This window comes from Engystomops pustulosus, chromosome 2 (assembly GCF_040894005.1).
Source record: "Engystomops pustulosus chromosome 2, aEngPut4.maternal, whole genome shotgun sequence".
NCBI classification, from domain to species: domain Eukaryota; kingdom Metazoa; phylum Chordata; class Amphibia; order Anura; family Leptodactylidae; genus Engystomops; species Engystomops pustulosus.
This window is the reverse complement of record NC_092412.1, coordinates 8,024,628-8,041,298: the sequence shown is the minus strand read 5'-3', so window position 1 is coordinate 8,041,298 and position 16,671 is coordinate 8,024,628. Positions and strand designations below refer to the sequence as shown.

At 44.9% G+C, this 16,671-nt stretch overlaps 1 protein-coding gene across 1 annotated transcript in view; it reads right to left on the bottom strand.

The window, feature by feature from the left end:
* LOC140116861 (uncharacterized) overlaps positions 1-16,671 on the bottom strand; it is an 81,053-nt gene that overhangs the window by 18,134 nt on the left and 46,248 nt on the right. The window contains exons 3-4 of the mRNA XM_072133296.1: positions 14,404-14,485; positions 2,623-3,732 (exon numbers count right to left, since the gene is read on the bottom strand). Of these exons, the coding sequence (XP_071989397.1) occupies positions 2,623-3,732; positions 14,404-14,485 (1,192 nt within the window). The remainder of the gene's footprint in view (positions 1-2,622; positions 3,733-14,403; positions 14,486-16,671) is intronic.

Sequence of the window (16,671 nt, the reverse complement as noted above, 5' to 3'; positions counted from 1 at the left end):
ACGGATATAAAACATAACAAACAGTAAAAATCACAAACATATTAGGTATCGCCGCGATCGCACCGAACCAAAGAATAAAGTAGGCGTGTTATTGGCGTGTGGCCAATATATAAAAAGGGCTCTAGAACTTCGCCTGGCAATTACAGGCCTGTAAGCTTAACTTCCATTGTGGGGAAAGTGTTGGAAGGGTTAGTAAAAGACTATATACTGGAGTATGTGACATCAAATAGCATAATAAGTGACAGCCAGCGAGGGGTTACTAAGAATAGAAGTTGTCAGACTAACCTTATCTGCTTCTATGAAGAGGTGAGCAGGTGCCTGGATAGAGGAGCAGCTGTGGATATTGTGTTCTTGGACTTTGCAAAGGCATTTGACACTGTCCCTCATAGACGCCTGATGGGTAAAATTAGGGCTATTGGTTTGGCAGAAATCATTTGCAATTGGATTGAAAACTGGCTGAAGGATCGTATCCAGAGAGTTGTGGTCAATGATTCCTACTCGGAATGGTCACCAGTTATGAGTGGTGGACCTCAGGGTTCTGTGCTTGGCCCACTACTATTTAATATATTTATTAATGATATAGAGGTAGGAATTAATAGCACTGTGTCTATTTTTGCTGATGACACCAAACTGTGTAGTGTAATACAGTCTATGGAGGATGTTCATAGGCTGCAGGTGACTTGGACAAACTGAATGTTTGGTCATCCACTTGGCAAATGAGGTATAATGTGGATAAATGTAAGGTTATGCACCTGGGGGCCAATAATCCAAAGGCAAAATATGTCCTTGGGGGAGTAAATCTGGGAGAGTCCCTTGTTGAGAAGGACCTGGGGGTACTAGTAGATCATAAATTGAATAACAGCATGCAATGTCAAGCAGCTGCCTCTAAAGCTAGTAGGATCATTACATGTATCAAAAGTGGAATGGACTCTCGTGATAGGGATGTAATATTACCACTATACAAGGCATTGGTTCGGCCACACCTGGAATATGCTGTCCAGTTCTGGGCACCGGTCCATAAAAAGGATGCCCTGGAGCTGGAGAGGGTTCAACGTAGAGCCACAAAATAAGGGGTATGGAGGGTCTGAGTTATGAGGAAAGATTAAAACAACTAGATTTATTTAGTCTGGAAAAGAGACGACTACGAGGGGACATGATTAATTTATATAAATATATGAATGGTCCATACAAAAAATATGGGGGTAAGTTGTTCCAGATTAAATCAAATCAAAAGACGAGGGGGCACCGTCTCCGTTTGGAGAAACGAAGGTTTAATCACCGGAGGCAACAGGGCTTCTTTACTATGAGAACTGTCAATCTGTGGAATAGCCGAGCTCAGGCGCTGGTCACAGCAGGGGCAGCAGAGAGCTTCAAGAAGGGTCTAGATGCCTTTTTACACCTAAATAACATTGATTGTTATGCTATATTGGATTGTTTCCCCTAAATCCCTTCCTTGATTGAACTTGATGGACAAGTGTCTTTTTTCAACCGTATAAACTATGACACTATTTGGAGCGAAGAGTGAAAGTCGTAAAAACTGAGCCCACAAGAACGTGACGCACGTGCGTTTTTTTTTCAATTTTTCCACATTTGGAATTTTTTTTCAGCTTCGCAGTACACGGCATGTTAAAATAAATAACATCACGGGAAAGTAAAATTTGTTACGCACAAAATAAGCCTCACACAGGTCTGTACACGTAAAAATGAAAAAGTTATGGATTTTTGAAGTTGGAGACCGAGAAATCAGCCGAAAAACCCTGCGTCCTGCTTCCCGATTCCTGTTCTATGTACAGGTGATCGGGTGAGGCTTGGTAGTCGGTCACCCACCAAGTAGATATTGATGAATAGGTGGAGCAAACTGTATCCCGAATCCCACACTATGTTATTTCCAGGTGGTACCGGTGATCGAGTGGATAATCACAAATTAGATATTTATGGGCCTCCCATACTAATCATAACAATAAAATATTTTTATTTATATGGTGCCGTCATTTGATCACAGTGCTTTACAATCATGGTTAGTTCCTGCACTTTTAAGCAGTCAGGCATTTCAATCATACAATGGGGCACATTTACTAAGGGTCAGCGGACCGCGATTCTGTCGGGTTTCCCGAACATTTCCTTTTTGAGCCGAAGTGCCCCGGGTTTTTGGCGCAGGTGATGGGATTGTGGGGCATCGGCGCCGGCTTGCATGCGAAAAAAATGGTGGGGGGAGGGGGCGTGCCTTCAGACAACCCGACGGAATTGGACAAACTGCAGAATTTAACAACGAAATTGTGTCGCAAGATCAAGCACTTACATGCACCAGGAAGAAGAAGGTGAATGAACTCCGTCAGACCTGAGCAGGGAAGCGACACATGCACCAGGAAGAAGAAGGTGAACTCTGTCAGACCTGAGCGGGGAAGCGACACATGCACCAGGAAGAAGAAGGTGAACTCCGGCGGATCTCCGTGGGGAAGCAACACATGAAGGAAATTGGACGCACGACCTTAATGAATCGTAGCAGACCCGAATCCTCGTCGGACAACGCACCACGGGAATGGCGACAGTGACAGGTAAGTAAATCTGCCCCATTATGTCCTACCTCAGAGCGGACACATTTCTAAGAAACTGAACCTTAACATGGGGTCTCCCCTGTATGACTTGTGTGATGTCTAAGAAAACTTGATTTCTGGGTAAAGGATTTCCCACATTCAGCACATGAATACGGCTTCTCTCCTGTGTGAGTTCTCTGATGCCTCAAAAAACTCGACCTCTGACCAAAACATTTCCCACATTCAGCGCATGAATACGGCTTCTCCCCTGTGTGAGTTTTCTGATGCTCCATAAAGTGAGATTTCTGACAAAAACCTTTGCCGCATTCTGAACATGAATATGGCTTCTCCCCTGTGTGACTTCTCTGATGTATGAGAAAATTGGATTTGTGTGGAAAACTTTTCCCACATTCTGAACATGAAAATGGCTTCTTCCCTAAGTGACCCCTTATATGTTTAACCAGTTCTAATTTATGGGTGAAGCTTTCCCGACATTCACTACATGTAAATGTCTTCTCTGCTGTGTGAATTCTCCGATGTTTTACGAGACTTGATTTAAATGTGAAACTTTTTCCACATTCTGAGCAGGAAAACGGCTTCTCCGCTCTGTGAGTTCTTTGATGTTCCATGCAAGTCGATTTCTGACTAAAACTTTTCCCGCATTCAGGACATGAGAATGGTTTCTCCCCTGTGTGAACTTTCTGATGTCGCTCAAGATTATCTCTTTGTCCAAAGGGTTTTCCACATTCTAAGCAGGAGAATGGCTTTTTACCTGTATGAATCCTCTCGTGTTTAAAAAGACTTGATTTATAGGCAAAACTTTTCCCACATTCTGAACACGAGAATGGCTTCTCCCCTGTGTGAATTCTCTGATGTTCTCTCAGATGCGATCTTTGAATGAAACACTTCCCGCATTCCAGACACAAAAATGGTTTCTCTCCTGTGTGAATTCTCTGGTGTTCGACAAGATGTGATTTACAAGCAAAAGATTTTCTACATTCCAAACATGAATATCGTGTTTTATGTCGGTAAATAATTTGGGGTATGGAAAAGTTCGATTTCTTTTTAAAATGTTTTCCACTTTCAGAACTTGAAAATATTTTACCCGGTTTATGCCCATTTCTTTTTAAGCTAATTTGTGATTTATCTTCTATGTCACAAGGAAGGTGTGCAATGGATCCTCTTGTGTTGTCATCACCTGGGAGCAAAAGAAATATTTTACTAAATCATTTCTACATCACAATCCAGAAAATTAACCATATGTGTATAAAAATACAAAAAATATAACCTACAAATCATCAATCCAACTCAACGGTATGGCGAGAGATGGAAGAGAAATTGCGCTGATAGGGTAGTATCGTTTTCTAAGGGAAAAATTAATCAAATAGTGGCAATACTTGCTCACCTTAGGTTGTGCAGGGTCAGGCACAACTGTGAGACGTCTTTTAATAGTCGGGGTGCAGCCTACCTCCTCTTGTATTGGAAGGTCTTGATCAGTGTAATTGTGGGGTAATAGTTGAGAAATATATGGGGGCGCACACCTCTAATAGTTGTCTTAAAAGGGGTTAATTTTGTTTAGTTGTCTCTGGATACAACACATTTCGGAACTCTAAGAATCAGGACTCAGGAATATCGAGCGCATGAATCAAGATTCTAGAATAAGTCTCTAATTTTACTTAAGAAAGGAACCTTAAAGAGGACCTGTCACCCAGAAATTGGGCACTGGGAGCTGCTTACTAAAGTAACTAAAGTAAGCAGCTCCTAGTGCTAAAGCAAACGCAGCGGTGTTACAATGATGGCGTTATAGGAGACACCGCTGCAGAGTACAGTAAAAACACCGGACCACTCTCAAAGTGGTCCAGCGTATTCATGAGGGGGAGGAATTGTGGGTGGGCGTGGCAGTCACTGCTGAGCTATGGAGCGAGTGGGCGGTCCAGGGAAGAGGCAGCGCCTCGGACCACCCCCTCATTATTATATACGCTGGACCACTTTTAGAGGTTTCGATAACGCTATCATTGTAACACTGCTGCATTTGTTTTAGCACTAGGAGCTGCTTACTTTAGTAACATCTCCTAGTGCCCAATTTCTGGGTGACAGCTCCTCTTTAAAATCCCTAAATGCATTGTATCCAGAGACAACAAAATAAAGTTAACCCCTTTTAAGAAAACTATTAGAGGCTTGCGCCCTCATTTCCTCCTACACTTTTACCCTACAATTTAAACAAGTCCGCTCCTCCTAAAGTCTTAACTCACTTTTAAATCTCTGCTGAATCCATCTTGCTTTCTCAAGAAATAGTAAACTAGTCACCTAAAAAGTCCTAATAGTAACTGTGACCCTTCCAGTACTGACCCCTGTGGTACACCACTAGTAACTTTGAACCCTTCCATTGCGGACCCATGTGATACCCCGCTAGTGACTAGTTCTCCTCAAAGTGAGTGATCTGATTAATGCGAAAGTAATTAACAAGATGTACAACATGAAAGGCTCTTACCCTCCTCTGTCACTGATGAGGGGATTTCCTCTCCGCTCCTCCTTCCACAACTTTCCTGGAAAGATCCAACATGAAGGACATGAGAAAATAGAAGAGAATCCAAATTCAGATAGCGGAAACCTATTTGCACAGAAGGGAGCAGGATCTCCTGAAGTGACTACAAGACGGGATCAACAAACGTTATCGGAGTAATTTTTTTTTAACAACTCAAGAATTAACAGCCAGGAGCTGATCACAGCAGGAAAGGGAGACAACATGTTTAATTTTTAGTAATTAGTAGTTAGTAGTTGTTTTCTTTTGCCTTTTCCTGGATCATTGGGGAATCACATTTCTCACATTTATCCATACAACAACCCCTGATCCATGTCCTCTCCGATCCATTGTTCAAGTAATGTTCTTAAGCAGCTTGATAAAGACTTATGGCAAGTTGGAACATGGTGATGTTGGGTGAATAAAAGAACATTACTATATCACAGAATTACCAAGGAGCTGAAACTTTTTCTTGAAAGCAGTTGTACCAGAAATATCCCATAGACCCTCCACCCACTGCTGCTGGAGAAGGTCAGTAGCCTCATTACATCCATCTATAGAGGATTCACAGGAACCTCAGCTCCACCTACCTGATGATCCAGTGGGACGTTCTCCTTCGGCTCCTCTTTAATATCTCGGGAATCTCCAGGACTGGGACATCTCTCTGGTTCCTGTGTAATATCTCGGGAATCTCCAGGACTGGGACATCTCTCCGGTTCCTGTGTAATATCTCGGGAATCTCCAGGACTGGGACATCTCTCTGGATCCTGTGTAATATCTCGGGAATCTCCAGGACTGGGACATCTCTCTGGTTCCTGTGTAATATCTCGGGAATCTCCAGGACTGGGACATCTCTCTGGTGGATTTCTCTGACTGGATCCATCTATAGGAAATATACACAGTGACTGATACATTGTCTATATGTGATGATGAGATGATGGAGGAGGTGACCTCACACCTGCTCTGTCCTCTATAATCAGGAAGGTCTCCTCTTACCTGGTGATGTGAGGGGCTGGTGGTCCTCCATCATGATGTCCTTGTACTGGTCCTTGTGTCCTTCTATATACTCCCACTCCTCCATGGAGAAATAGACAGTGACGTCCTGACACCTTATAGGAACCTGACACCCACAATGACACAGTCATCACCCAGACCCCTCCCTTGTGTTATTGTACAATGTCCCAGCATTCCCGGCAGCGCTCACCTCTCCGCTCAGCAGCTCAGTGATCCTGGAGGTAAGTTCTAGGATCTTCTGCTCATGTATCAGTGAATGAGGTGGAGGCTCGGTGATGGGGCTCTGGGTCCATCCTCCTGACACACGGGGGGTCACACACTCACCAGACGACTTCTTCACTACTGTGTAATCCTGTGTATGGGGAGACACTGATCACTACATAGATCCTAAGAATCCTTCACCTCTCCAGTCATTTCCCGCTGTTATTCCTAGAGATAAGAGCCGTGTCCTGGGAGACTCTCACCTCTCCGGTTATCAAGGAGATCATCTCCAGGGTGAGCTCCAGGATCCTGGCCGCCATCTGCTCTCTGTCCTTCTCCCGGATCCCTGGTGGATCATTGATGGAAAGGATCATCTTTAGGAGAAACCTCTGGGAGTCCTGGATCTATAGAACCTGAGGAAACATGACAAGAACTAAGAGCAAACTCTATATGAAGCAATTGTGTCCATGACATGTGTGATGTGACAGATGGGGATTCTCCAGACACTGGAGGGGAGGTCACTGGACTGAGGGAGGAGTGATGGCGCTGGACTGTGCCGCTCCTCACTAATAGCAGATACTGGACCCCACATGGAGGGAGACATTGTTGGCTCAGACATTGCCCCATGGGGGGGGGATTATTTGGTTATAATGATAAATCCTCCCCATGTGTACAATGTGTGTGTCCTCCTGGAGCATGCTGGGAGTTGTAATACCTGCTCAGTGCAGGACACTCTACCTCATACACATCCTCCTGCTTCCTATCCATAAGTCATGTGACCCTGGGAATGTGATGTCACTGAAGGGGCGGGGACTCATATTGTACATGCCATTTCCTGGTGGGTAAAGGACCTGTGATGATGTCATGATCATGTGACCAGGCTGTAATATGGGAGGAGCAGGGATGAGCTGCCAGGACTGTGTTGTGGTGTATAGGCCGCTGTCTCCTAGTTTGGGAGAAAAGGGATTGAACACGATGTGGAAAAAATTGGGCCCATTGTGTGTCTATGTGTAAGGAAGAAGGGAATATGTGGAATCGGCTGTGTAGGAGGAGGGGTTATGGGATAGGGGGGGTTATAGGGTAGGGGGGTTATGGTGTGGGCTGTGTGAGAAGTTGTCTGATAGCGTAAGGTTGTAAGGAAGCTCGGAGCATTTGGCCATGTTCCATTCTAGGGCTCTATACTACAATAATTTGTCCATAAAAGTAAATATCATTTGCATGTGCACCCCACGACCTGTGCAGCGCTGTGGAGTATTTTTGGGCTGTGTTAATAAAGATTTAAGATTTTCTGCTCATGAAACGAAGGGAACAACAAACAGAAATAGAATCTTAAAGGGGTATTCCCACAAAGACAAGATTCTTAATCGCTTCACATTCTGCGTCTGATATATCTGATGCTGAGCCCAATGACTTCCTGGTTTTCTGATGTCACCCTGGCAGGGTGACATATTGGTGGGACGTGTCGGCATGGCTAGCCAACACCTCTCGGTGACATCATTGGACCAATGTGATTGTGATGTCACCCTGGCCAATTACACCGACCTGTGATGCTGGGGGGGCAGATCTTACTAGCCCAACGCTTTCCAACATCGCCATTTTGTGTTTGGAGAGAGGAGTGCTAGCGATCTGTCCCTTTACTGTTCCCTAAAACACACTATTACCACCCCCCATTGTCTGTCTCCCCCCCCCCCCCACGACCGCACTTTTAAGTGCGATCTGTTAGGAGGAGGAGTAGTCGTGTGGGGAAGTAGTAGTCATGTGGAAGAGTATAAGTCGTGTGGAGGAGTAGTAGTCGTGTGGAGGAGGACTCCTGTGGAGGAGGAGTAGTCGTGTGGGGGGGGGGAAGAGGGGGGCAGGGAAACACAAAATAATTAACACATAACAAAACCCAAAAATCATGAATCATGACACTCGCTCATCATCTCATCCCCAGAGGTTACGCCCCCCCCCCCCCCAGTCCAAGCATGATGTATTATAGAATGTTATCACACTTGTTTGCTATTTACCACTACTACCTTTCCTGATCAGTCAACTTCCACAGGGATATCCCCCACAAGTTGTTGTACCTGGTACCACACCTGTGGAGGAGTAGGTCTGTGGAGGAGTAGTCGTGTGGAGGAGTTTGGCGTGCAGAGGAGGTTGTGTACTCCCTCCATCATGCATTTTTTTCAGGGAAAATCATGGCCTGGAAAACATACAAGGCCTTGGAGGCAAAGTGACTCCAAGGAACCCCAGAGAAGTGCCTGGAGCTTCTGCTGAAGTGCCTGGGACTTCTGACCACACATGGGTGACCCCCAATAACTATGCCCCTCAGGTCCCTGATTTTACTGGCAGTCCTGGAATATGCAGAGATATGGCAGGGATCAGACCAGTGGACTTTTTAAAGTTCTTTTTCAGTGAGGACCTAATTGGTCTTATTGTATCCCAGACCAATCTCTAAGATGCACAACATTGCAGAAGACCCCACAACCCCACAGGTGGACCCCTGTTACTGCAGCAGAGATGGAGAAATATCTGGGTATAGTGCTTCTTATGGAGCTAGTAAAGAAGCCTTCAATCAGGGACTATTGGAGCACAGACATACTGTACCACACCCCGATGTTCCGCGTGGCAATGAGCCGGATGCGCTTGGAAACCCCCCTTAAGTTTATGCATTTTGCGACAATGCGCAGTGCCAACCCAGAAATGACCCCAGATACCATAGATTATATAAGGTCTGGCCCCTTTTAGACTATATTAGAGTGCCAAATTTATTGAAATATAAACCCCCGAGAAGCACCTATCGATAGATAATTCCCTGGTACATTTCAAAGGGAGACTTCAGTTGCCAGTACCTGCCAAATAAGAGGAAAAGGTATGGCGTGAAGATGTACATATAAGCTGTGTGAGAGTGCATCAGGGTACACATATAAGTTCAGGGTATATGAAGGGAAGCACTCCAGAATAGTGCCCCCAGAATACCCCCCCACCTTCCTAGGAATTGCTGGAAAAGTAGTCTGAGATTTGGTGCACTGACTCCTGGACCAGGGCTTCTACCTTGACAGTTTTTATACAAGCATTACCTTGTTCAAGAGCCTCGCTTCCAGGAAATGTGCGGCACTGTTACAAGGAATCAGAGAGGTCTCCGGAAGTTTCTGCTAGGGGAGAAGCTCAAAGGCACGAGAGTCAAGCACTATGTAGAGACTATGTACAGGAGGGCCGAGCACAATGCCGAACTCAGTATTGTGTGTTAAGTACAAGGACAAGAGAAACGTCCTTGTATTAACAACATTACATGGGCACATCATTATCCCTGCCCCTGTACGAGGTACCAGTAAAGAAGCCCCCAAGCCTGACAGCATACCTACAATAGGTATATGGGAGGGGTTGACTTGTTGGACCTGGTGCTTCAGCCAGGGGGGGGCTTCCCATGCGAAAGTCGAGGGTGTGGTACAAAAAGCTGGCGAGGGTGTGGTACAAAAAGCTGGCCGTGCACATCATGCCGATGTATAATGCTTAAGTGCTACATCCATGTGCAGGCCAGAGGGGAACTTTCCTGGAATTTCAGGAGATGGTAATCATATATAATTTTACCCTGAAGTACTCTCCACAGCTTATACATCATGCCACATGCAGCACCTTCCCTACTGAGATTATTGCCACACATGGGGTATTGCCGTACCCCGGAGAACCTGCATCATGATTTTGTTGTGTTTGTCTCCCGTGGCAGGAGCTGGGCACAAGATGACATAATGGATATTTTATACTATGCACTATCCATTATGCATCATCCTTGGGGTCCACCTGTGGGGTTAAAATGGTCACTACACCCCTAGATAAATTCATGGAGGGGTGTAGTTTTCAAAAAGGGTCAGTTCTCAGGGGTTTCTACTGTACTAATCCCTAAAGGCATATGCACATTTTTCATGATGCCAAAAACAAAAAATATATAAAATGTCTGTGCTCCAAATGGCAGTTCTCTAGGACTGTAAATATTGATTCCAGTCACACTGATCAATGCTTCAGTGAGATTTATTGTTAATACAGGAAATTATTCAGTGCCCAATAAGGCCGTGGCAAACTAAAGAGAGCTCCCCAAAGATGATTGTACCATGACTTATAGGACTTACCCCTAGACAAGTTGTGGCTGGAAGAAGCTGACATGGTGGCCAGATTCTTAGACTCCTCAGATCTACAATGTCATCTTGTCTGAAAAAGATCAGTTAATGACCCAAAAGTGACTGAAGAGTTGCCTGTATTAACCATAAATCTTACTGAAGCATTGATCAGTGTGATTGGAATCAATATTTACACTTTAAGAGTGGATTGGGACCTTTTACAGCACCTGTATTTGATTACTAAGTGTGCAGCGTGTCAGGATTGGAGATAGTGGATCCTCTGTACCACTGCGAGCGATGACGTAAGCCAAAACCTGGGAGCGGAATCTAAGTGGCACCCAGTTTTCACCAGAGCCTGCCGCAAAGTTGGATGGACTTGTTGCGGCATGGTACCACCTGGTCACTCCACAGGCGTAACTTTGCCCGTGGTGGTGGCCAAGGTGAGGTATAGCCCGTGAGGCAGGGTTGGGGACAGGCAGCACAGCATCAATTTTAGGAACAAAGCAGGAGGTCAAGACAGGCTGCACGGAGTCAATGTCAGGAACGGAACCAGGCTCACAACGGGAATTCAGAAATACAGCAAATCACATGAAATAGCTTTCTCAGAGGCACTAGGTACAAAGATCCGGTGAGGAATGCTGGGAGAGGCCGGCTTTTATCCAACTTCCTGGGAATGGCCAGCACCAATCAGGCTCTTTAAATCTTCGAGCGTGTGCCCTAGTAAACGGGGATGCGCGCTGGGATACTGAAGCCGGAGTAGGAACACAGATAGGTATGGCAGCAGGGAGGGGATCTGGGGACCGGAGAGAGGCATGGGGTGTGCCCGCAACCCAGGAAGTGGGTCGCGGGAGCACCCGTGGCACAGCTACATTTCTACTAATAGATCTCTGGGAGTCCTGCACAGTTCAGGAAATAAATATAGGGCTCCCATAGTTCACAAACCAAAAATAACAGATGCAATATTTGTCAAAACTTTATTGATCATTTCAATAAATACTTCCACTTTCCTGGTAAACGTTTAACCCCTTAAGGATCAAGCCCATTTTCGTTTTTGCGTCTTTATTTTTAACTCCCCGCCTTCAAAAATCTATAACTTTTTTATTTTTACATGTAAAGAGCTGTCTGAGAGCTTGTTTTCTGCATAACAAATTGCACTTCATAGTGACGGTATTTAATATTCTGTGCTGTATACTTGGAAGCAGAAAAAAAAATTCTGAATGCAGTGAAAAAGATGAAAAAACACATATGCGCCATTTCTTGTGGGCTTGGATTTTACGGCTTTCACTGTGCGCCACAAATGACAGGTCTACTTTATTCATTGGGTCAGTACGATCACGGGGATACCAAATTTGTACAGGTTTTATAATGTTTTCATACATTTACAAAAATTAAAACCTCCTGTACAAAAAAAATTCTTCATTTTGGTGCTAATAACTTTTTATACTTTGGTTTACGGAGCTGTGGGTAGTGTCATTTTTGCGACTTTTTCAATGATTCTATTTTTAGGACTCTATGACCTTTTGATCACTTTTCATAAAATTTTTAATATTTTTCAAAATGGCAAAAAAATGCCTTTTGCGACTTTGGGCGCTATTTTCCATTACAGGGTTAAGCGCAGTAAAAAAACAAGTATTATGTTTTGATAGATCGGGCATTTTCAGATGCGGCGATACCTAATGTGTTTATGATTTTTACTGTTTATTTATATGACTTCTAGGGAAAGGGGGCGATTTGAATTTTTAGGTTTTTTAATATAACTTTTTTAAGACTCCTAGGGCACTTTAACCCTAAGTTGTCTGATAGATCCAGTATATGGGGATTTTGCACACCATCTATTACAATGTGCGATTTGCAGCCTCGGATTGCAAACATGACATCTTTGTGTGACCCGAGGCTGTCATGGCATGATGTCCCGGGGAGCGACGATCAGAGCCAACATGGCAGCCAGCACCGATCGCGGGTGTTAGCGACGGGCCTTTGCTTTATTGTGAAGCAAACGCCCGGTGAGTATGACAAGAGCCCGTGAGCCTTCTTGATACTCTCCCATGCGCATCAAGTCCTGAGGGTACGTCTTATTGCGCTATGGGGTTAATGGAGAAAATAAAGTCTCGATATTTCCGCGTTTTCTACTCCAGCAACAGATATTAGTGATGATTCTCGAGAAACAATTGACAGTTGACAGCACCGTGATCGTCCCAAACACCTCTGCGTTAAAGGGATATAACTTACACTATCAGAACTGTATTCAGAATTGCCAGTTCGACTGAAAGTCATGGGGCTCACTTCAGCCATTTAGTGGCCTCAATGAGACCCCGGGATGCCGAGACCACTGGATGGGCGAAGAAAGTCCTGTGACCCCGGCTCTATTGGCCAGGCCGAATGTATAGAAAACTAGGAGAACACTGTGATGTTGGTACTGGGGGCCAATGTGAGGTTCTTCTTACATTTATTGGGGGTTTTTTTTGGAGGCCTCTCCCATGGAAATTTTCCAGTACTAATATTTTTCCTTGTATAGCCCGGACTCATAATAAAACATCAGCAGAATGATGAGGCAATGGTTGCAACAATAGAGCTTTACACCGGCCACATTTTCGAGAATTTGAATGTCGCCAACGACGATCAAAATGTTTTTTATGGGTTAAACATTTCCCACATTCAAGACACGAAAATGGCCTCTCCCATGTGAGCTCTTAGATGCTTAAGGAAAGTTGACTTATGCCTAAAACGTTTTTCACACACCGAACAGGAAATTGGCTTCTCCCCTGTGTGAATTCTTTGATGTTCATTGAGACTTGATTTAACAGCAAACCATTTGTCGCAGTAAGGACACGAAAATGGCTTCTCCCCTGTGTGGATTCTTTGATGTCTTTCAAGGTGATCTTTCTGTAGAAAACCTTTTCCACAGTCTGGGCATGGAAATGGCTTCTCCCCCGTGTGACTTCTCAGATGTTTGTTCAGAGCGTCTTTACGGTGAAAGCATTTTTGACATTCTGCACACGAATACGGCCTCTCTCCTGTGTGGATTCTCTGATGATTAATAAGACTACATTTTTGGGTAAAACATTTCCCACATTCTAGGCACAAAAATGGTTTTTCATCCGTGTGAATTCTCTGGTGATTGAGAAGCATTAATTTATAAGTAAAACATTTCCCACATTCAGGACATAAAAATGGCTTCTCTCCCGTGTGAGTTCTCTGATGTTCAACGAGACTTGATTTCTGAACAAATCCCTTCAAACACTCAGTGCATGAAAATGGCTTCTTCGCTGTATGAAGCAGCAGATGTCGGTTGAGAGAATATTTATGTGGAAAACATTTCTCACATTCCTCACACGAAAATAGTTTCTCCCCCGTGTGAATTCTTTGATGTTTAATCAGCAATAATTTCTGGGTAAAGTATTTCCCACAATCTAGACATGAAAATGGCCTCTCCCCCGTGTGCAGTGTCTGATGCTCAACCAATTCTGAATGATGAACGAAACCTTTCCCACAATGGGAACATGAAAATGGCTTCTCCATTGCGTGACGTCTCTGATGGGCTTTCAGATTTGATCTTCTTGTAAAGGACTTTGGACATTCCAAACAGGGAAATTTCCTTTTAGTTTTGTGAATTGAATTGATGAAATGATTAGATTCCTCTGTGAAAGGTAAATCATATTCAGAACCTGCAGCAATTTCACCAGGTCCAAAATCTCCATTTCTTTCCTCAACAATTTCAAATTTATGCACTTGTATTTCTTCGAAACTGAGATATCTACTCAAGTCTCTTGCATAGGTTTCTCCTAAAGAGAAATATGAAAATGATGAATTAACACAAAGTCATAGAAACCTGGACCTAATATGACTCTTCCACTGATAAAAAAACAAGGTCTCATCAACACAGGAGAGACACCAGATGTCTGCACGACCCAGAGCAAGGCTTTGATATCAAGTAGAAAGAGATATCTGTGTCCTCTCCATCTCCTCCCCTGGATGTGACCTCTCCCTGCAATGTATAAGGGAAGAATAACCCACAAGATACATGAAAGGCTCTTACCCTCCTCTGTCACTGATGAGGGGATTTCCTCTCCGCTCCTCCTTCCACCACAACTTTCCTGGAAAGATCCAACATGAAGGACCTGAGAAAACAAGGAAATGTCTCCAGAGATTCTCTTATATCCAAGTGATGGACAGAAACCTCCAGAACCAGGAACTAAGGGGAATAATCTCCTGCAGGAGGAGACGGGATCCACATTCATCCCAATATTTTACACATCAACATCAATGTTTCTAATATTTTGCTAAGGCCTTCTGAGCTGGAGAACTTGGATACCAGATCTTAGATTATACAGTTAAGAAGGCTTTCATCACCGAAACTTACCGGAATTTTACCCGGGAACAATTCGTAGCCACGACCCAACACACTCACCTATAATGTCATCCCATAGACCCTCCAACCCAGAAGAGGATTTACAGGAATCTCAGCTCCATCTACCTGATGATCCAGAGGGACATTCTCCTCCGGCTCCTCTTTAACAACATGGAAATATAGAGGACTGGGACATCTCTCTGGTTTCTGTGTAATATCTCGGGAATCTCCAGGACTGGGACATCTATCTGGTTCCTGTGTAATATCTCGGGAATCTCCAGGACTGGGACATCTCTCTGGTTCCTCTTTGATATCTCGGGAATCTCCAGGACTGGGACATCTCTCTGGTTCCTGTGTAATATCCCGGGAATCTTCAGGACTGGGACATCTCTCTGGTTCCTGTGTAATATCCCGGGAATCTCCAGGACTGGGACATCTCTCTGGTTCCTGTGTAATATCTCGGGAATCTCCAGGACTGGGACATCTCTCTGGGTCCTGTGTAATATCTCGGGAATCTCCAGGACTGGGACATCTCTCTGGTTCCTGTGTAATATCTCGGGAATCTTCAGGACTGGGACATCTCTCTGGTTCCTGTGTAATATCCCGGGAATCTCCAGGACTGGGACATCTCTCTGGTTCCTGTGTAATATCCCGGGAATCTCCAGGACGGGGACATCTCTCTGGTGGATTTCTCTGACTGGATCCATCTATAGGAAATATACACAGTGACTGATACATTGTCTATATGTGATGATGAGATGATGGAGGAGGTGACCTCACACCTGCTCTGTCCTCTATAATCAGGAAGGTCTCCTCTTACCTGGTGATGTGAGGGGCTGGTGGTCCTCCATCATGATGTCCTTGTACTGGTCCTTGTGTCCTTCTATATACTCCCACTCCTCCATGGAGAAATAGACAGTGACGTCCTGACACCTTATAGGAACCTGACACCCACAATGACACAGTCATCACCCAGACCCCTCCCTTGTGTTATTGTACAATGTCCCAGCATTCCCGGCAGCGCTCACCTCTCCGCTCAGCAGCTCAGTGATCCTGGAGGTAAGTTCTAGGATCTTCTGCTCATGTATCAGTGAATGAGGTGGAGGCTCGGTGATGGGGCTCTGGGTCCATCCTCCTGACACACGGGGGGTCACACACTCACCAGACGACTTCTTCACTACTGTGTAATCCTGTGTATGGGGAGACACTGATCACTACATAGATCCTAAGAATCCTTCACCTCTCCAGTCATTTCCCGCTGTTATTCCTAGAGATAAGAGCCGTGTCCTGGGAGACTCTCACCTCTCCGGTTATCAAGGAGATCATCTCCAGGGTGAGCTCCAGGATCCTGGCCGCCATCTGCTCTCTGTCCTTCTCCCGGATCCCTGGTGGATCATTGATGGAAAGGATCATCTTTAGGAGAAACCTCTGGGAGTCCTGGATCTATAGAACCTGAGGAAACATGACAAGAACTAAGAGCAAACTCTATATGAAGCAATTGTGTCCATGACATGTGTGATGTGCCAGATGGGGATTCTCCAGACACTGGAGGGGAGGTCACTGGACTGAGGGAGGAGTGATGGCGCTGGACTGTGCCGCTCCTCACTAATAGCACATACTGGACCCCACATGGAGGGAGTTGTAGTCCCTCCTTATAGTGTGTGCTTCTGAAGCATGCTGGGAGTTGTAGCCCCTCCATATAGTGTGTGTGCTCCTGGAGCATGCTGGGAGTTGTAGTCCCTCCATATAGTGTGTGTGCTCCTGAATCATGCTGGGAGTTGTAGTCCCTCCATATAGTGTGTGTGCTCCTGGAGCATGCTGGGAGTTGTAGTCCCCCCATATAGTGTGTGTGCTCCTGGAGCATGCTGGGAGTTGTAGTTCCTCCTCTGGTCACTTACCTCTTCTCTCCTCTGTGCAGGACACTCTGTACCTCACACACATCTCCTGCTCTCTATC